The sequence below is a fragment of the Tachysurus vachellii genome, chromosome 2 (genome assembly GCF_030014155.1).
Source record: "Tachysurus vachellii isolate PV-2020 chromosome 2, HZAU_Pvac_v1, whole genome shotgun sequence".
Lineage (NCBI taxonomy): Eukaryota > Metazoa > Chordata > Actinopteri > Siluriformes > Bagridae > Tachysurus > Tachysurus vachellii.
Window position 1 is genome coordinate 20,408,771 of NC_083461.1, and position 22,262 is coordinate 20,431,032.

General features: G+C 38.3%; 1 protein-coding gene across 1 annotated transcript; it reads right to left on the reverse strand.

Moving 5' to 3' along the window:
• Positions 1 to 276: 276 nt before the first annotated feature.
• LOC132840947 (cadherin-10-like) lies at positions 277 to 21,691 on the reverse strand. The gene is made up of 12 exons (XM_060863052.1): positions 21,607 to 21,691; positions 12,231 to 12,582; positions 8,758 to 9,052; positions 6,704 to 6,823; positions 5,998 to 6,165; positions 4,807 to 4,988; positions 4,344 to 4,588; positions 3,170 to 3,306; positions 2,229 to 2,344; positions 1,850 to 1,967; positions 1,379 to 1,630; positions 277 to 1,246 (listed from the first exon to the last, which is right to left on the reverse strand). The coding sequence occupies exons 2-12, from the start codon at positions 12,444 to 12,446 to the stop codon at positions 753 to 755; spliced, it is 2,343 nt and encodes a 780-aa protein (XP_060719035.1). The 5' UTR covers positions 12,447 to 12,582; positions 21,607 to 21,691; the 3' UTR covers positions 277 to 752.
• Between the last annotated feature and the right edge of the window lie 571 nt (positions 21,692 to 22,262).

Genomic DNA, 22,262 nt, shown 5'->3' on the forward strand with positions numbered 1-22,262 from the left:
GCATATTTGATCATAGTTTCCTGTTGATGGGTTTTGTTGTTTCTCAGTTTTCTTATTTTTTCTGGTAACTGCTTCCAGTCTTCATTAACCCTAACTGCATATTTTTCTTTCCCTCTGTTCTGAAGCATTTTTTCCTTGATTTAAAAAAAATTAAGAAATAAAAAATAATAAAAAAAATCCTGCATTAAACATGGACCTACTTTCTGACACATGTATTTTGATCCACACCTTTTTTCCTTCTTTGATAAATCTAATGTTTATGTTCATCGTGTCATTAGTAACAGATATTTTTATTGGGAATCAATTGCAGTTACATCTGAATATTCATTATTTTGTTGTTGTTGTAAACGAATCAGAGGTCAAACTCCAGTCACACTTAACACCATCCAAGTCTCGTGAAGTTTCTGTATCTGTGGCCTTCTGTGTCCTTTATTCCTGACCGGAGTTAACTGTTGTGTCACTTTCTTTTCTGTACATTTTGGCTGCAGACTCAAACAGGAAGCATGTACATCTTCCTGTGATAGTTTGTTATATAGTTAGCGTTATTTCTCAGAGAATATATTGTCAAAGAAATCCATCCATTTCTTAAAAGCCTTAATAAAAACAGCAGATTTGTCTGCAGCAGTCGTTCTGAGTAAGCTCCATTTTGTCCTTACCACAAGCCTTATCTGAAGATTTCTGCCTGTTTCTAAAATCCTGGCCTTGTTTTAACAAACTGATTGCTCAAATCCACACACCACTTTACTGCTTTGTTACGATTCTCCGTCGCTGTCCTCTCCTCCGTACATTTCTGCGAGTCTCTTAAATCTGGGCCCCAGCTCATACAGAACTTCGTAATCACTCCACGCATCACTGCTGACTGATTCCAGAGAGCTGAGACTCTCAGCAGTCGAACCATTTCCCTCATACGCGTACGTAGCCAGTGAATCATACGGAGGTGCTGCTGGATCTGAATCATTCTCTCTTAACCTCTGAGAGATGAAGTCCTGGATGTCAGGTTCAGACTTGTTGTAGATTTTTGGTGCAGAGCGCCGCATAATCTCAGGTGCGATGTCTCTGCGTTGCTTGGTGTCGTCCAGTGATTCGACTTTTCGCAAAGTGCCGATGTCGAATGCTTGCGTGTCTTCTTCACCACCGCCTTCGTCGTCGTAGCTCACGACATTGTCCCTCACGTCCTCTTTGGAGACGATCAGAGGATCCAGCTTCTCTCGCTGCCTCTTCAAAGCCGTGAATAAGACGACAATCACTGCGTAGAAGTGGGGGGTTAAGAGGACAAAGGACAGAGTAAATTCTCAATAAAACCAACTAACAACATTATGCTAGTTTTATGCAGATGTATTGATGATGTGAAACACTGATAGTAGTAATTTGTTCTTACTCAGCAAAATGATGATACAGACAAGAATTGCGACTAGTGCTCCTGTGCTAAGTCCCGCATTAAGCGCAAATGCCTCTGCCTCGCATTTCCTCTTGTTTCCATCTCGATCACATGAGCACACATGTATCGTTAGCGTATTGGTGCTGCTCTGCTCGGGGAAATCTCCGTCTGTGATCACCACAGGAAGCAGATAGAAATTCCTCTCCATGCGACTGTAGCCGTTCCGCTGAGTCAGTATCGTAGCCGTGTTATCTGTGGAAATATTTAAACAAGGATTAGTTGCGAATTCTAGCTCATGGTCAGTGCTGAGACCTTTAGCCTGCAAGGCCTTCATCAGTAGCACTAGCAAAGTTAGCATGCTTACTGTATATATGCTACCGTTTATTTACTGAACTCATGAAGGCAAGCAGACGTTAAAAACAAATTATGGAAAGCTACAGTGTTTAGAAGTTACCCTTTTCTGTAAGTCACCTTTGTTGTCTCGAACGGAGAAGTTGGATTTTTCAAAAGACTCTGATGCTAAACGGAAAAAAAAACGATGGCCTCTGTTTGGCTGGTCGGCGTCTGAAGCGCTCACCGTTTGGATTGTCTAAAAGATAATGTGATAAAGAGATGAGTCAAATTTTGTGTTTTAAGGATATGATAAATACTTGATTAATTAATAACACTATGATCAGAATAAAAGCATTTAAATTTTACTGCATAATATTTTTCTTTGAGCTGTAATAGTATTTAATTAATCATTGAGTTAATTGTTGCAGATTAATATTAATTAGAAAGCAGAAACCCCAAAGCTATAATTCCTCCACAGTGAGTAATGATTCAAAAATAATCAGCATCTGCAGATTACCTGACCCACTTTGGCATCTTCACAGATGAAAGCTTCGTACTCCGTGTCGAAGGTCGGTGCGTTATCGTTAACATCCAGAACTTTGATATAGACAGGTACATGACCAATCAGACCATCTGCAGGTAAAACATCAAATGTACTGTATAAGAGAGGCTTTAACTTACTTTCATTCGGTTTCAATTCTGATAATCTGAGGCAGTGACTTTTGAGTTTCCCTGACTATCGAGTTCCTCATATTCAGAATCTAGTTACACAGCTGTAATCAGGTTATGCAAATATATTCTCTGCGGTTGCCAGATATTTTAGTATGCCTATACTCCTGGCCTTATACATACCTGCTCAACTTTAAAGCCAAAGAAAATCAGGGGTAAATATGTGGACTGAAGAGGGAATGATAAGAGCCAGGATATTACTCATACTGTAACATTCTCAGCAGCATGTTTAGGATAGTGATGTTCTTAGTCCCTGACCTAATGATTTAAGTATAAAAATGTCAGACAAGTGAGAAGTGGAAACCCAAACAATCAAGGCTCTGGGTTGTTGATCAGAAGCCCAGGAGTTTAAAACCCAGAACCACCAAGTTGCCTATGTTGGGCCTTTGAGCAGGCCCTTAAGGCCCTTAACCCTGTCTGCTCCAGGTGGCTGTTTCATGGCTGACCCTGTGCTGTGACCCCAGTTTGCTAGGAATCTAGGATATGTGAAGAAAATAATTTCACTAAGCTGTAATGTATATGTGATAAATAAACACTTTTAACAATGCATGTTTTCCTAAAGCAGCTTTACAGAAACCAGTATGTAGAATTCAAATCGAAATGTACTGTATTTGTAATGAGCAAGCTAGAGGTGATGGTGACGAGAGGAAGAAACCTTCAGAGCAAACAGATCATCATGGTGAACTCCTGTGGTTTAGGAAACAATATGAAATAGAATAAAGGACCTACTGTATTCAGCAGCCTGCACTGATATATTGTGCCAGGCTTTTTCCTCTCTGTCGAGAGAGCGTGAGATAAAGAGCGAGCCGTTATTTGGATGGATGTTGAACACGTGATCCATATCTGTGTGCCAGTCAATCATGTACCTGTACACAACACACACAATTATAAGTACAAGTCAAATTTTTCAACTTATTTACATTTGCTAGTTATGTAATTATCAATGTACTCTTACTAAAATGAATCTAATCTGTTTTACATCTATATGCAACACTTATGAAATCTCTAATCTAACCCAACATAATCTAATCTAATCTAATCTAATCTAATCTAATCTAATCTACTATTTGGTGATCTAATCTGCTAGTTTATAGTCCAATCTACTAGTAAAATAAGTAATCTAATCCAGTGTACTATTATATAACCAAATTGATTCTAATATAATGCAATTTACATAATCTAATCTACTATTAGGGGGGCACGGTGGCTCAGTGGTTAGCACGTTCGCCTCACACCTCCAGGGTTTGGGATTCGATTCCTGCCTCCACCTTGTGTGTGGAGTTTGCATGTTCTCCCCGTGCCTTGGGGGGTTCCTCTGGAAAATTGTCCGTAGTGTGTGATTGCCTGAGTGAATGAGAGTGTGTGTGTGCCCTGCGATGGGTTGGCACTCCGTCCAGGGTGTATCCTGCCTTTATGCCCTATGACACCTGAGATAGGCACAGGCTCCCCATTACCCGAGGTAGTTCGGATAAGCGGTAAAAAATGAGTTTGAGAGAGAGTGAGTGAGTGAGTAATCTACTATTGTCTGATCTAATCTACTGTTACATAATTTAACTTGTTGAATTCTAATTTAATTTACTATAATCTACTGTTATTCAATGTAATCTACTGTTTCATAATTTAAAATACTCCAATATTTAAACACTATATCTACTGTTATACAGTCTAATGTAATACAATCTGCTGTTATTTAATCTAATTTGCTACACTGATTTCCATCAATTTATCACAACACTATTTGGCAGGTCATTATGGGATGTAGGGTGGGTCACAACGACCTATAATGTATTACCCTTTCAAAGGGAAGTGCTTATGCAGACTTTGTGAATAGTTATAGTGTATATTTATGAGTTATGCTATTATCCTCGCTACACTACAGTAATAATAGTAATCTTTAGCATACCTGACAGGTTTACGATTAGCGTCTGGGTCCACAGCACTAACAGCTCCGATAATTGTTCCAATCTGAGCGTCTTCTTTGACCTCCATCATGTAGATAGGATGCTTAAAGACTGGTGGCTCGTTTACATCCTCCACAGAGACCTTCACTGTGGCAGAGTCCCCAGACATCTGAAATCTAGGGTCCAGGTATGCATTTTCCACCTGCAGCCTGAGTGTGTACGATGCTCTTCTCTCATAGTCCAGGGGCTGAACAACAGATAAAATGAATCACACATTTTAAATCTGTTTATGTGGAACATTCACCATGAAGGACTAAGTGAAAGTGCAGTAATATTAGAACTGATAAGAGATTAACATGATTTGTAGTTCCAGTTGTCAGCAGTAAATTAAAAATAAAAAATGAACAATAAATTAATCCCCCTACTTCATTCTGAACAAATAGTAAAGCTGCTTAGGCTCCCTACCTTCTTTAGAATAAGCACTCCCTCTTGGGTTGCAGGGTCAGTGGTGATTTGAAATGTGTCCTGTTCATCTATGATTCTGTAGTTCATCTCAGCGTTCTTGCCTGTGTCAGCATCTATAGCCTTGACCATGCCTAATTCACTCCCCACCTCAGCTAACTCAGGAACACTGAAATGGTACACACCTGAAAAACACCAACGATGTCAACAAAGATAAATGATTATCAATCTGGGCCCTATCCCAAACCACTAAATGCTACATTAAAAACAGTATTGTTTATTATCTTGCAGGCTTGCATTTAGCTTTAGTACATTTTTTGTCCTTGTTTCAAAGCATCAAATATTCATATAATGATCTAATAATGGTGTTGATGTGAATTATGTAGTCAGTAGTGTGTGTGGTTTTAGACATGCCCACAATGGACTGATGATCATGTTTATGTAGCGTATATACTAAACAGCTTATGTGGTCTGGGACACACTTAGAGTGGACTGCTGATGGTGTTTATTTAACCTATATAATAAATAACGTGCTATTTTGGAAAATATCTACAGCAGATTGAAAAAGCACTGGTAGTAAATGTCCCACTAATGGCATCTGATCAAGCTTGAATTTGTTGTTAAAACTCTGTGCACCTTTTGAGACAACAGGCTCAGTATTTTTCTAGACAGATTAGAAAAAATTTAAGGAACCTTCATTTTCCTGGTTTATATCTTATATACATAACAGCTATGTTCGTGAATGTAAAAGTTGACTCCTATCTGCATACAAAAGGCATGTTTGGTTTTCCACAAGACTTCCTATGAGGCCCATTGTTTTATTTTTGTTGGTATTCTTGGTATTCAGAAACATTGAATTGACTTTCACAGCTACACTGATGACATGTTTTGCAAAGCCAGATAACTAACACCAGCTTAATAAAGCTTAGAAAGAAATAAAGAACATTAGAGAGCGGATACTGTGTAATTTCCTACTTAATTCTGACAAGACAGAAATGTGTCTACTGTGGCCATAGGCAGCTTTCTGATTATGTCATAACTACTGATGGCCTTTCACTTGCATCATGTGCAGCTGTGAAAGAGAGAGAAAGATGATTGTTGATGTCTTGTCAGGGTTTTTTTCTGTGTACCTAGACCCAGGTTTGTATAAAGGTACACACACATACACACACGCACATACACACACTCACTTACCATGGGTAAATCGGGGTGGGTTGTTGTTAACATCGAGCAGTGTGATATTAACTGTGGTGGTCCCAGTCAAACCACCTTGCTGTCCCTGCATGTCTTTAGCCTGAATGACCACTTGGAAGCGTTCACGGTTTTCACGCTTCATGTTGGGCAGTGCCGTCCTGATGATTCCTGTACCATAGCACAGAGGTACAGTGTTGGTACATGACTTTCTCATTCTCTGTTACTGTGCATTATCTATCTCTATTTGTCACTGTATCTCATAGTGAGTCCTTCCTAGAATGTTTAATGTACAAAGACTCCCTCTATGGGACAGCTGCACAACACAATATGCAGGAAAAATAATCAACAGTGGGTTAGTCTGATGGAGCAGATATCCCAAAGCTGTTTTATTCATCTTATACTGTACCACAGCAATTACAAAAACATATAGTATGTCATCGCAAGTGTCTTGAACATGCCAGAAAACTTAATTACAATTTTACCACCAACTGTTATAAGCACTTGCAATAAGCCTCCAATGATACACATTTCTGTTACTATAGAAATTTTAATATCAGAGCCATGTTGCTATTGGTAATTCAATGTGACCAGTCAGAATATGGATTCTATTTTACTTATTAATAATGATGATGATGATGATAATGATGATGATGATTATTATTATTATTATTATTATTATTATTATTATTATTATTATGTAACTGACCTGTCTCTGGGTCTATGGAGAAGTATGGCTGGCCCTGCAGAATGCTGTACACAACTTTGGCACTGTTTCCGTACATAGCATCATCAGCATCTGTCGCTGTTACCTGGACAACGAAGGTACCTGAGTATGAAGAAGAAATAACAGGAAGAGAATTATAACAGCCAAATGTCTGGGTATTTTTCAACACTTTATGTTAAATAGGGTGTGTTGTTTAGGATGCCCCCACAGTGGACTGATAATTTTGTTGCCTATATAGTAAAAATATGTTTTATTTAAGACCCATCCACAGCAGACTTTAAAATGCACTGTAAAAGCACTGGCTAAAGTAGTAAATGACCTGTTAGTGGTTACATGTATATAGTGAATAACGTGTGTTGTTTTTGATGTCCATAGTGGAATAATGATGGGGTTTGTGTGGCTTATAAAGCGAAAAAGGTGTGATTTGAAATACATCTTACACTGTACACCACTGTTGACTGGTGGCAGTGTTTATGTTGACTAGTTAGTGAATAGGTAGTGAGGCCGATGGTCATTACCTTTTTATCTTTGCACCAATAAGTTCACATGCAAAATTGTGCATAACAATTGTGCATAACAAATTCATTCAAAGGGAAATGGAAACACTGCAGTGATGTGTAATACATCAATATCACTGATATTGACAGGTAGTGGAGAGTTTAATGTGTTCTGACACTGGTAAAAATGTTTTGGTTAGCTGGGGGAAGTACAGGGTGTTCTGATTACCTGAGAAATGTACAGGGATTTCTGATTGGCTGGCAGACCTACAGGTTGTTCTGATTGGCTAGGAGAAGTACAGTGGGTTTTGATTGGCTGAGAGAAGTACAGAGGGACCTGACTGGCTAGGAGAAGTACAGAGGGATCTGACTAGCTGGGAGAAGTACAGGATGCTTGAAGTATGGCATGTGCCAAGAGAATTTGTATATTACGATTGGTAATAATATACTGTCGTTCTGTACTGTATATGAAGCCTTGCTAAAATAAAACTGGAAAGTCTTAAAGACAGCTTATTGTTTTCACGCCACACAGCTGATTAACAGTGTGCTATTTATAGTCTGTTAACATTACGCTTTGAAAGTGTACATCTGTCAGGGTCTAAACTCAAAAAATGGCATACCAACAATGTGAAGAATTTTTGTGAAAAAAAAAGCACAGCTGAATTCTGGCACTCATTTCTCTGACATGGCTGACTTCCTTGATGTACAATCTGTTCAAATTCACAATAATTAACTCAACTCTGAGTGTAAATTACTTTTGTGTAAAGGATAAAGAGGACCATGCTATGTCTGGGTGATGAAGTCTGCTGACTGGAACAGATGGCACAGCTCTCTCTCTCTCTCTTTCTCTCTCTCTGTCACACACACACACACACAAACACACACAGACACACACACGTGCGAACATAGAGCATCTTCTTGGTTCTGAACCCATTACTCTGTGTCTTGTAACACTGAGTCAGAGTCACACCCTGTGATACTGGCTGTGTCCTAAACGCCAGTGTTTTATGTAATTGTACATTCTAACAGGTCATTGTGGAGAAACTGAAAGCACCTGCTTTAAGATGGTATACGAAATAGAATTCAAGAAAGTCATCACTAATTTACAAATATTACTGAATGAGCAAATAAACAGTTGGCACATGAGATTAATGCGCTACACTAATGTATGTACTGTGAAAAAGTCACGACCTCTAGATTTCTGTTAGAGATAGCACAGGGGTCTGGATTTACAAACGGGTCGATATGGAGAGAAACAGGAGAAAATCACTGAGAAGAGAAAAAAGCAAACATACAGATATTGAATCAGAGCTATAAATATAGACAGACTGGAAGGCAGATAGATAAACAGACAGACAGAAACATAAAGTAAGACAGCTGTTACACAGACGGATGAAATCCAGACACATAAATATATGGAGCAATGAATGAAAGCCAGACAGGTAGTTGAATGAATTGTGGCAGAAAAAAGCAAAAGTCTGTCTATAAACATATATAGTTTTGTGACAGTGTCTGTGCCATTATTGGCTGATGCCTCACCGATATCAGCCATTTCCTGTACAGAGGCAACATAGGGGTCTCTGGTGAACTTGGGCTCGTTATCATTAATGTCATGGATTTTGATGGTGAACGTCGAAGGACCCTCGAGGTCTCGACCTGTAGCTTTATCAACAGCCTTCGCGCTCAGAGTGTATGACGCTTTCTCCTCACGGTCCAGCCTCCTGGTGGCATGGAGATCACCCGAGTTCTCATTGATGACGAAAATGGTTCCGGCTCCTTCCCCAGAGAGAACATATTTCACTTTCCCATCTTCTCTGTCTTTATCAGAGTGCAGCTAGGGAGAAATAAACCATTTTATACTTTAAACTCATTAGCAGCAGGTTACAGCATGGTGATGAAGTCATTTTTGTGAAGTTAACTAATAGCTTAGATCTTGTTGATTAGCGTGATTGGCCAACAGAAACAAAAAGTATAAGTATAAAACTATAACTAACTATAAGTAAATATAGGTTAAATCTAGGTATAACACTATGACTATAAGTAAAGTAAATGTAGATCTTGTTGATTAGCATGATTGGCCAACAGAAACAAAAAGTATAGGTATAAAACTATAACTATAAGTAAACGTAGGTTAAATTTGGGTATAAAACTATGACTAACTATAAGTAAAGTAAATGCAGATTAAAGCATGTAAGTTGAAAACATTTTAAATGTTTTTAAATGTAGCCTTGTTTTTCAGGTACTGTATGTGAGTTACAATTAGCATGTTAGCACCAGTGTTTACAGGACGTTTATAGGAGTCTTTTAGGACACTTTAAGCAGACTTTTTTGCCCTAAATTGCTGGGAGATATATTTCACAGTGCGCTATATTAAATGATATTCATATAGAATCTAAAATCCCAGTGGCTTTATACGTGTATTCATGAGGGAGTGAACACTAGACAGAGAGTCACCTGTGTGCTGTGTCCTAATTCACACTCCTCACTGCTAACTATAGCAAACTCATTTATCATGCCACTGTCCTTAAACAAATCTATTAGTACCGATGAAAAATTACAGAATGACTTCCAGAATTGCAGCTAAACACTAAGGGGAGACTTTCACAGTGCCCCATGTAGTACAATACAATGTTGACAATAACAGCTAGCTGTAGCTTAGTGATATTAGCTGTGAGTTTAGCAAAATTTGTGTTTGAGACACAACCAATATTAATCCAGTGTCCTCATGATTTGTTACTGCAGAAAGCTAAATGATGCCATTTTCTCCACTCTCACACCACATTAGTCATTCCCGTTAAAGATAAGAAGTCAGGAAAGTGATGAAATTGCCTCCCCCCCAGCATCTGTGCATCACTTTTCCTATGGATCGTGTAATTACATTTCCAATATAAATTGATCAGGAGTGCATTTCTATCTGTGCTAGGGCTTAAGAATTGATTTCTTTTTCTCTCTCTATTTAGGATCAGCAGCAGTACATCCTGTTTTTAATGTTTCATTTCCACCTCATATCTGTATGGAAAACTAAACTTCAACTACAGCTATTAAGTCTTTATCTGATTGTGGTATATAATGCTACACTTGGTTATAATTGTAACATTGCAGTTAGCATAAAATAAACAAACAATAAAACTACAGTTTGCTAAACTCACAATACTGCAGTTAGCATGAACAAAAAAAACAACAGTTAGCTAAACTGACAACACAGCAGTTAGCATGAAACAAAAATAAACAACAGTTAGCTAAACTAACAACACTGCAGTTAGCATGAAACAAATAAATCTGTCAGCGAACGCGGGATAAAAACGGACCCAAATGCAGGACAGCTTAACAGAAACGGGATTTAATAAATAAAAAACACAAAACAGGACAAGGGCAACAGCAGACATGAAGACAAGAACAGAAGACAATAGGATTCCGCGCTGCACAAGGCTCAATTAAATAATACAAATAATCATTAAACATAAGGGGCAGGTGTGCAGAGGCGGGGCGGAAAAGACAAGGGCGGGGCAGACACGTGAACATGAAACATAAACAAAAGGCACATGGCCAAAGTCCAGGCAGAGTCCTGACAAAATCTACATCTTTGCTTAAGTCACAACGCTTCACTTAGCTAAAACTATAGTATTATTTTTTAAATTACACTTAGCTTAAAGAAAATGATAACTGACTATAACTGAAGTCTTCAGTCCTGTAAAATTCTTAGTCAAGTCTTTCTGAAGTTCCGAGTGTTGAGCGTATCAGAGGATTGCAGTGCCTGTGAGTCGTGTGAGTTTTTACCCATGATGCAGGATCTGAGAACCACATACTTCTACTGAATTTGATTAAGAACTTCAGAAGTGTGTAAACAGAATGTTTTGACCTACTTTTTGTAAAAGCTGCACCTCCACAGTGACACTATGAAACATGGACACCTCGGTAAGGATTTAAACAAATTGCAACTTGGACACATTTCACTGCACGTCGATTTGTTTCATGCTTCTCTAAAGCAGAAGATGTATTGCACATTAATATAAAAGCTGAGCACTGGTTTGTTTATCAGTTCCACTTCACTCAGCCTGAACCTTCTGTACAGTAGCTCAAATTCCAAACCCAGAAGGGGTGTAATTGTATAAACAACATCAAGGCGTTTATCATGTTTACCTGATTAACAAACTGGAGCTGCCATTAAAAATGGCAGAGTACAAACTAACCGGCGGGTAGTGAGGCTTGATTCTCTTATTTACTTATTACTTATAAGGATGAAATATCAGTACTTCCGGAATGACCATAAAGATGGATGTCATTATGTTATCCAACATACATCAGGCTTCCTAACATTTCATCCAAAATTGCATGAGTCCTGACAGCTATCCAGAAGAGAACAGAAGGGTACAAGAGTACAGAAAGAAATTTTCAAATATGGTACAATTCCTGTGAATGACTAGTGTTTTTTCCAGGGTATGGAAAGGGATCCAGTTTCAGTCCTAAACTAATTTTTTGAATGTTCTCTTTGAAGAGAACATTCAAACTTATTCAAACCATTCTGGTATAAGTTTTAGTTTTAGCAACATTTTAGTTTTAGACATTTTTCCTTCAGATCCATCATGACCCTGACCAGGATAAAACCAAGTTCTTCTGAAGTTCTCAGCCAAATTCAAATTCTCTGCATTACATAGCAAAGGACAAATTTTAAAATATGCTACATTTTATTTATGAAATATAAACTTTGCCTAAGAATGACTGGCATCCCAACCACGGTGTATTCCCTCTGCTCTCTGGTCCTGGGATAAGTTTTGGAGTCACCCAAAACTTTGGAACATCACAAAAGAAGTTGGCCTCAGTTTTATTTAATGTAAATTCAAACGTAAATACAGCTCCAGCAGGTGGCATGTAGAAGATGGAGGAGTCACTGGAATGAAGACAAACTTTAAGCAAATGTTGGTCTGATTGCTGTAATGTGAACTCGACCCGTTAACTACCTTTTCATTAAGACAGAAATGGGAACTAGAACAAGAACATCCCCATCCCCATACCTTGCCAACGTACTGATCATCATTCCCTGTATATTCCTCCAACAGGAAGAACTGATTCCACATCCACCCTCGTTTGGAGCGTCTAAGCATTATTGGAACTCCATCAGCTCTCATCTGGCTCCATGTTTCTCCACTTAGTCCACCTGTAGTCCTCAGCATACCCTTTGACTCTTCCCACAGGCAGAGCCATGTTAATAAAACCAGAGGAGTTCTCATTCTGAAGTGAATATCCAGTGGAAAAACCTGCTTCAGGAATCCTGTAAACCTCCAATCAAATTATCTTTCTATCAACAACAATCCAGATCTTCTGGAAGTGTTCATTAATCCATTAGGTCCAGATTTCAGGGTCCATCTAAAAGGGGGAAAAACAGCTTGACTTAGTGATTATGCTTCTTAATTACTAAGCTAATGCAGTTATTAGTTCTTCAGACAAAAGTTCTTCTAAAGCTACTTACTTTGGCTAGAAACATCAGTTATATTCAGAAATGTAGTTGGTTACAAAGTTCTAAACAATCACTGAAACACCTTTTTAGGAACAGAAGAACCAGACCAGCAAATTATTAAACAATTTGATTTTTGATCAGCTATTTATTAAACGATGTACATCCAAATTGTTTTGCAGTTCATAGCCAAGTTCTTATAGAGTTCAAACTAAATGTTTCAATCATGTTTTTCTGAAGTGCTTAACCAGTTTCTATGATATTCTTAACACCAAGTCCAGCTGGCCCAGAACTTCTTATGTATATGAAAATTTGAGTATATTATGCTGTTGAACAAAACAATGTCAGACACTATATTAGTGAAATCCATCATCTGAGGCCATGCAGATTTGACATGCTTCAGTCTGGTTGGTTTGCAATGCAAATGATGTGGTATTGCATACGTTAACCCACTGAGTAGCAGCATTGCATGTGCACATCATCACACTGACATTACCGATAGCATCGTTTGAGGTTTCAGTTTTATCTGCTTAGGAGCCGAGTTGTAAATCGCTAGTTTGTTTCATGTGTCTAGGATAATGAAACAATTGTTACTGTCACTGAGCAATAACTGCACTATCACTTGCATTGATAAAAATTAAAAGCAATTTAAATATACAATCAAATGTGATATCATATTAAGTTATTGGTGTTTTTATTTAGCTAGAATGATAAATAAATTGTGAAGTAGTGGGCAAAAAATAAGCTTAACCATGGTTACTTTATCTGTCATTTAAATGAGTTAGAGAAATAAAACCCTACTTAACATGATAAAGAAATGGTCCTAGCATGGTAACATTTCTCACTAATACCTACAGTAGTATAAAAAAAATTAGCTTTTATGCTACCTGTCTAGCTAAACCACTTGCTTAATAAATAACTAAACTAATAGGCTATCATTAGTTGTTTTGTAGAAGAATATGCTATCTAGTTTGCTGTGCTTTTATTTAGCTAGTATTACTGCGTGTGCTTTCAGGCTGGATGAGCAGCTAGCTAAATAATTAGCTAAATTAACACAGCGATGTCTAGAGCAATGCCTTTTGCATAAGTAATGCTGATCAGATGTATTTAAATGCTGGAATAAACATTCCTTCATGCCTAATCTTACTCAGAAGTGTACACTACAGCAATGAGGGAACGAGTGAATGAGTGCATGTGAGTCCTGCAGAGATGAAACCAGGTCAAAGCTTTTCTTATACAGGGACAGTCAATGGAAAGCATTCCACCTCCCACAGAGAGCACATTATCCTTTAATGATCGGTTAAATGTGAAGAAATATGACTTTAATGAATGTCCTCAATTTACACATTTTCCTAATGGAGGATGTTTATCAGAGTGAGACTTCATAGACAAAAGCAAAATGGATATTAATGTAGTGATGTGCAGGTAAACAATAAAAAGTAGCACTACATATAAACACAATTCAGGATAGGGACACATTTATAAAACACACACACACACACACACACACACATTTATTTGAGTGATGAAATTCTGAAAAAAATCAGTAAATGATTTATTTAGTGAACATATCCGAACATTTGAGTTCTGTAGTGTTTTCTTTCCCCTCTCACTTCATAATAATACTGAAATACAGAAATTCCACCGTGGAGCCATGGGTATGTGTCGAATTATGGACAAACACATGATGGAAAAAACCATTTGCATATATTTGTTTCAGGCTGCAGAAATAGAATGCAGCTGCAGAATCACATACATTCACCCAGGATTTAATATATACATTACCTATAAAACGTTAACATGCTTTGGTAGAAATCACAGGTTTTTGTGATGTAAAAGACCAGAATAATGTGGTTGAATATTGTAAGTTTGCACACCTTGTAGATTGTTAAGACTCTTTATTAACTTTGATCTGTCAGATTACAATGGGAATCTCCTGCAAATAGCTTTATTTAAGTCATTCCACAGGATGTAGATCTAAGTTCTGAGTTTGGCCCTTTTCCAAAATGTTCCTCCTCTTTGTTGGTTTGGATTTGTGCTTTGGGTCATTGTTATGCAAAGGTTTCAGGCAGATTTTGTGGCAAGGCTGGCCAGCAGTTGGGAGTTATCCATGATTATCAATGATAATTCCATCTATTCTGACTAGCTGAAGAGAAGCAGCTCCATAGCATGATGCTGCCACCATCATGCTTGACTGTTGCCTTGGTGTTGCCACCGACTTGTCTTGCTTCTAAATAGATTTATTAATTACTTCTACCTTGGTCTCATCAGACTGTAACAAATCTGGTCACATGGTTTGGGGTGAATTAGTTGAGGCTGGATGTTTTTTCATGGGAAATCGTTTCCATCTAGCCAATCTACCACACAGCCCAGCCATGTGAAACGAAATGGTTGTGACATACAGGGAGTGATGAGTACTTACCAGATGTTTCTACAGCTCCTTTATCTTACCACCCTGATAAATGTTCTTTTTGTCAGTTTTGGAGGAATGACCTATTCTTAGTGATATCACTCTGGTTCTTTGTTTTCTCCACCTGTTGATGATGGCGCTCTATGACTGATATCTTTCCACATTGACATGCTTCATAAGCTTCTTGGTAGACAGGCTCAAGCTGTGACCATAAGGCCACGGTAACTCAAATAACCACTCGTTATAGCCATGATAAACAGTAAAGCATCTCAGGATGCACAACATGTCAGACCTTGAGGTCACTCCATGCTCCACATGCTCAAAATCCAAAATGTATGTATCCTCTTTTTCAGAAGTGGGTTTGGCCACTACAGGTTTGCCACTGTGCTCTAGAAATTGCAGAATATAACTTTTTTCATCTGCTGTACCAGAAGCCCTGCAGTAGTTTCTAGAAAGCTTCTGTTTAACTAAGCAATAAGCAGAACAACTTTCTCAAATCGACAAACTAGTATTTACGCTGCAGCTGACAACAACAGACACTGCATTGTATTTTATCTGTTCAATCTAAGATTTTTATAATAGTTTAATAAATTTGCACATATTTAGCGCACTAGCCACAATATTTGCACAAGTTGTTTAATATGGATGTATTAACTGCACCACTCTCTATACTGTACCATCTGTATTAGCTGAGATGTTGTATATGTGCATATTAGTTGAATTACAAGCTATTTCGTATCATCTGCATGGGCTGTTTAAAATGCACATACTAATACACTCAATCCTGTACTGTTCCATCTTGCATACTTAAAAGTACAGATATTTTAGCGATATGCATTTTGGGGGTGTGTCACTGATTTATGGTCTCGCTCCTGATCTACACTCTAAATATATACATATATAAACATAACCCAGATGGCAATTAACACAAAAACTTAACTTTGTGTTTACTTGCACACATGACACAGCTGTTTATTTATCAGAGTATAAATGTCTTAGGTCATTTGTTCCCACTATTACCCATAATGCTCTGCATACTCCAGATGAATGTGTAATGAAATAAAGTGTAACGATAAAAATAAAGCTCCGTTCTCTGGAACACACAGCAAGTGAGAGGTCACATGGGTTTAGTGTCTCTGTGTCCTCTGATAATACTCTAATTGCTAATTAGCAGATAAGCATGGTGCATTAGCGCATCGATAATGGTGTTTCAGCTCTGGTACCTTTTTTACCAACATTGAGCACAAGCTCTGAACAAAACATGAGCATCCGTGACACCAGGACACCGCTGTGAACTTCGTTACCCACAATTCTTGGCTCAGTGCTCACCAAATGAGTGAATAAATCATGATGACATACGTTTTCTGTTCTCACAGCAGTCACTACAAGTCACAGAGTCATTTGTTAAAACACACACACACACACACACACTATACACTCTCCAAGCTCTGGACGTGTTTATGAAAGACAGAAAGTTGTGTGTGTTTATGTGCACATTTTGCATCTTTCACTTTACACATTGTTGATTCATTTTGTTATCACAGGAAGTCACATCAATGTTACGTATGTGAGATGAACACTGTGTGTGTGTTTATGTGTGTGCATTTTGCGTCTTCCACTTTACACATTGTTGATTCATTTTGTTCTCGTATCACAGGATGTCACATCAATATTACTTGAGTGAGATGAACACTGTGTGTGTGTGTGTGTGTGTGTGTGTGTGTGTGTGTGTGTGTGTGTGTGTGTGTGTGTGTGTGTGAGAGAGAGAGAGCGAGAGAGAGAGAGAGAGAGAGAGAGAGCCTTCTATTCGCTTCTCAAAATATTTAGCTCTGCATGACAACTGTCATTGCCAACAGCTCCCCACAAGGCATGTTGGGTGATGGCCACAGGGGCTCAGACATACAGTAATGGTGTGACATCTTCATCCATGAGTTAGCATGAGAGAAAACCTAAATATTAAACACTCACACACACACACCCTGTCCAGGCTACACATGTGTGTCCTGTATAGTGGGGCAAAATGGCATGTTAAAACTGTTTAGCGAGTAGTTTTATTAATTTAACTGTCATGAGGCAAAAAGGTAGCTGACACCCATTAGCTGTAGCAACTGAGCATTAGCAGTAGTCTATGAGTCATCTGATGTGCAGTCAGTCAGAAGACAGCAAGTGTTATCCTGTTATCTGTCAAAAACAGATGTTAAACTGTTAGCTGTCAAGTAAGCTGTACAGTGCTAGTCATCAAGCTGTCAACTCACAGCCGCTGAGGACTAGCACTTTCTTGCTAAAACTGCAGGTTATCCAAAAATCATTAGTCACTGTGCGTTAGGAGTCAAGTGTTAGCTGTCAGAGACTAGCGGTGCAGCATTTGCTGTCAGTCATTAGCTGTCAAGCGTTAGCTGGCATGCATCAGCGGTCAAACTAGCTGACGGGCATAAAGCATTGAGCGTTAGAGTGAAATAAATGATGACAGTCTGTGGTTATGTTCCAAACCACACACCATATATGCTAATAGAGTTACTAAACTCACCTACGGAAGTGTGCGATTTGAGACAAAGCCCATGGAGAAAGTGGAACACATCTTCAGTTTACTTTTTAGGGGAATGTTTCTCTCCCTCTGTCTCTCTCTCTCTCTTTCAAACACACATGCTAAAGTAAGTGTCCTCCTGGGCCTAAACTAACTCAGGCACATACACTTGATCAGGACGGAGTGTACAGAGAGAAGGTGAGTCTCACGATCCCTGTGCACCCTTACATAAACCTCTGTGTGTGTTTATCGCAGACGTTAGCGAGATCGGCTAATTAGCGTCACCTGGAGCTTCTGAACCCTGGGGAAGGCACACAGTCAATAACACACACACATACACACACACATACACACATACACACAGTGTCTCTTCTATTTAAGATACTGAAGTATCTCATGCACTTTATTTAGTGATTAAACCGCTGTTTGCTTAACAACACATAGTTTGAGTGTGTGCCTGAATGTTTGGCTGAGTGTGTGTGTGTATGTGTGTGTGTATGTGTGTGTATGTGTGCATATGTGTGTGCACCTGTGTGTGTATGTACATATTAAAATGCAAATCAGCCTAAGTGTGCGTGCATAGCTTCAGTAAAGAGTTAAACCCAACATTTCCCTATTCCTTGCCGGTCACGTCAGATTTTGAACGTATTGCTGTTTGGAACGTGAGCTATGAAGAGGATGTAAATCAGACTTCATTCATCCTGAGCACATTTACAAATAAGTCAAATAAGATACACAGATATCAACTGCTGCTCCTGACACCAGGCAACTTGATCTCCAACATACTGCTACCCAAAAAAATCTCATTAAACCTAACGTTACTGTTAATATGTGCGTATCAGGTACGGAGCCCTGAGGTACGGAGGTACGGAACGCCTTCACTGTAACACATATATGTATGCGAGAAGACATGGATCAAAATAGCACTCTGCTGTAGCAGCAAAATGGAGTGAAAATTCTCAACCATTTAATGCCAAGCTGTCAAAAGGGGTCAGGATTAAAGAGGAAATGCAAGTTCACTTGCATTCACTGACTGTAATTCAGCTCACAGGTTTATATTAGTGCACTTGTTATCATTTCCATAGTAACGGCTCACCTGTACTTGTACATTTGAAATGTATACATTTACCCAAAATCTTTTTTCCCCTTCAAAACTAACCGGATATAACTCTTGTGAGCACTTTCTGAATAAATTCATATCTAGTTTGATAAACGAAGTCCAATAAGTTGGGGCGCATTTGCTTGGGCATCCAAAGACAAGATATTTACATACACTTCACAAATCATCCTGTGGCTGCCTTCACTGATCCAGTTCCAGAAGCAGCCATGCACGCCTCCGTCATGATGCTACCACCACTGTGCTTCACAGATGAAGTGGTGTGGTTGGTGTCTTTTGCATTCCTTCTCACTCACTCTTTCTCTTCCTCTCTCCCAGACACTTTATATCCCATATATACCACATTAATAAACATTTCACTATTCCACACTGTTGTTTTAAACTGTTGATCAGACTTTTTGTCACATTTCATTCTTTTTACACCAAAACCAAGACCATTAACTTAATCCACACTCCAAAACAAAAGCTCATGCGATCGCGTATCTGCGAGCACTTCAAGATGTCAGTATCCACCTTCACATGTATAACATGAGTATGTCCACTAGGGGCAGCATCTCAAGAACACAATCAAAATTTACAGCAAAATGAAGGAAAAAGAGCCATCTTTCACTTTTTCCACTTTCACAATTTAATAAACAGAAGGCTGTAACTTTGTTTTGTAAAATGTAAAGAAAACATGCATGATCGATTATAACATGTCAGTTTGGAATGAAAGTTTTCAGAAGTTCAGAAGTTTTTTTTACTAGTGTTCCAAGTACCAAGCTGTTCACACGGACTCAACTTTGCTATAAACACCAGTGGTTATGAGGGAAGCCAGTGGTTTGCAAAATTGATTTTTTTTTTTTTGACTGCTAACGTTGCCGGACGAATCGTCTTGTAGTAAATAAACACTTAAAGTGAAGGTAATTGTAGGTAACTGCATGTATTGTATACAAACTTAATTATTAATATGCATTAAGCATTATTGCAGCATTAATGTCACATAACAGGATTTAGAAATCACTAATCTTATAATCAATAGTTATAACTGGATAAAAAGGAATGGTCTAATTGGAGTCAGAGCAGTGACTGAGGATTAAATATGAGCTATTGCTGTAGTGCACATTGCCATTTATAAAGATAAGTTAAGTATAAAGCATAAACAGATGTTAATAACATTCCACTATGCCCCTGAGGCCAGTTTCTGTAAACACAGAAATCTATTAATATTTAGTCCATGCTGTGTTCTGTAGTTTGCTCTTTGATGATATTGTGACTCTGTGATAAATAAGACTTAGTAAAATGTGCCATGATTTTTATCAGCTTTACATCAGGTTGGTTTTATAAGCGCTCTCACTTAGCAAAAACATTTCAGTAATCATTATAAAGGGCTGAAAGTGGGCGTGGCTGGGAGTGGGAGTGGTTGGGAGTGGGCGTGGCTGAGAGTGGGAGCAGGAAATAATGGTAGCTCTGGGACTAGGATTATTCCATTAATAATTAAATATTAAACAGATCCATATCAATACAAAAAAACAAAACACAACTCACTGGAAAATAAACTTCAGCTACTCATAAATGATCAGTTACAAGAACACATGTACTCATCCTTCAGAAATAATAATCAATACATCATTAGTCATATATTAACAATGCTAATATATGTAGCTATAAAATTGGTTTTTAACTTATAACTTGATTTTCTAACTCTATTCACATGTATTTGTTGCCAAGTTTTTGTCGACAAACTACTTCGAGATGTAATGAAAAGACTCTCAGGTCGCAGGCTGGCTTTTATTCCACTGAACCAGTGTGTGAAACAGTAAGATTCGTCCTCAGGTCATTTTGAGGAGAGACCTGATGAGCGGTAACCGATGGGATCGCCGTCATGGATCGTTACATCAGCCTAGGAAATGGACACGAAGTACTGAAGAACATGTTTAAATAAAATAAAAAGTAAAATAAAGAACAAAAACACATTCAGTTCTAGATGTAGTTCATGTAGGTGTAGATAGATAGATAGATAGATAGATAGATAGATAGATAGATAGATAAAAAAATAATAATAAGGTTTTAATATCAACAGATGTCCATTTGTGTAACCTTTCTCTATTGAAAATATTCAAAAATTTCTTGTTATAAAGGTAAAAAACTAAAATGCTTTTTAATCAATTTGGTATTCTTTAATTGTATTACACTTTCAAGATGAACAGAATGATTATATTATATTATATTATATTATATTATATTATATTATATTATATTATATTATATTATATTATATTACATTATATTATATTATATTATATTATATTACATTATAAAGAAAGAGTTCAACCAAAGGACCCTGAGGTTCTAGCTGATTTTATGTGTGCCTACTGATCCCTCAATACTGATACTGATCACTTCATAGGTGCCCCCCCTCGGCAATTGAACACTACAGTAAGAAGAAGTGTACACACTAATATTGTACATTTAAAATTCACTTTAAATGATGATCAATAACCCTGAAGTATGACCCTAAAACCAACACACACTAACACCACACTCTAACACACTGTGACACATACATTATCACACTTAACAGACAACATACTCTAATACACAACAAAAAGTTTACACACAATTTCATCCACAAGACTGAAGCAGGTGTGTTAGTGTGTAGTACAGAACACACACACACCTCACTGTTAATAAAAGGTGAACAAAGCAGCGGGAAACACTGATCTCACCTACACACATAAACACATAAATAAAGCCTTATAACCTCAAACACGCACCTTGTTTCAGAAATCCAACTTAACTTAAAGGGCACTGACAAAACACACACACACACACACACATGCACAGACACACACACACACACAGCATCAGCGTGAAGTGCAGGAACACAGCAGTTACTTACGCACCATGCAGAGGAGGACAGAGACGGGCTGTGTGATTGAGTGAGTGAGTGTGTTTGTGTGTGTGTATGTGTGTGAACCAGGGGGTGATGTGCTCCGAACTGCAGCACCACACACACTCCTACACCAACACACACACTTCACACCAATAGAGAGAGAGAAGGAGAGAGGCTGCTTATGATTGGCTGGCAGAAAGTGGGAGGAGAGAGAGGGTGGAGGAGGAGAGGAGAGAATTGATGTGTTTAAGATCGAGAGATAAAAAGATATAAAAGACTGTTGCTCACATTGCACTAGACACACAGTCTAAACCTCTAAACATCTGATTGAGACTTTGTTAATCAGTTCTCCATCACATACTGAAGAGTGAAGGTCATTACTAGCATATCCAAGGAAGTTAGGCTTCAGAGGACAGAGGGGTGTGTGTGTGTGCGTGTGTGTGTGTGTGTGTGTGTGTGTGATCAGTGTTCCTTATTGCTTTTGGCATTCACTGATCATCATTTTCAGCTCTGTTAGACTCCTATGATCTGATATGAAGGTACTGGACCCTGTTTGGACCTTTGTGTGAAACCAGTCAGTGTAATAAACCACGAGGAGGAGGAGACTTTGGAGGTATTGTGGCTTTCCTCTGGGGCAGGTGAACAGGCTGTCTGAGATTTTAATGA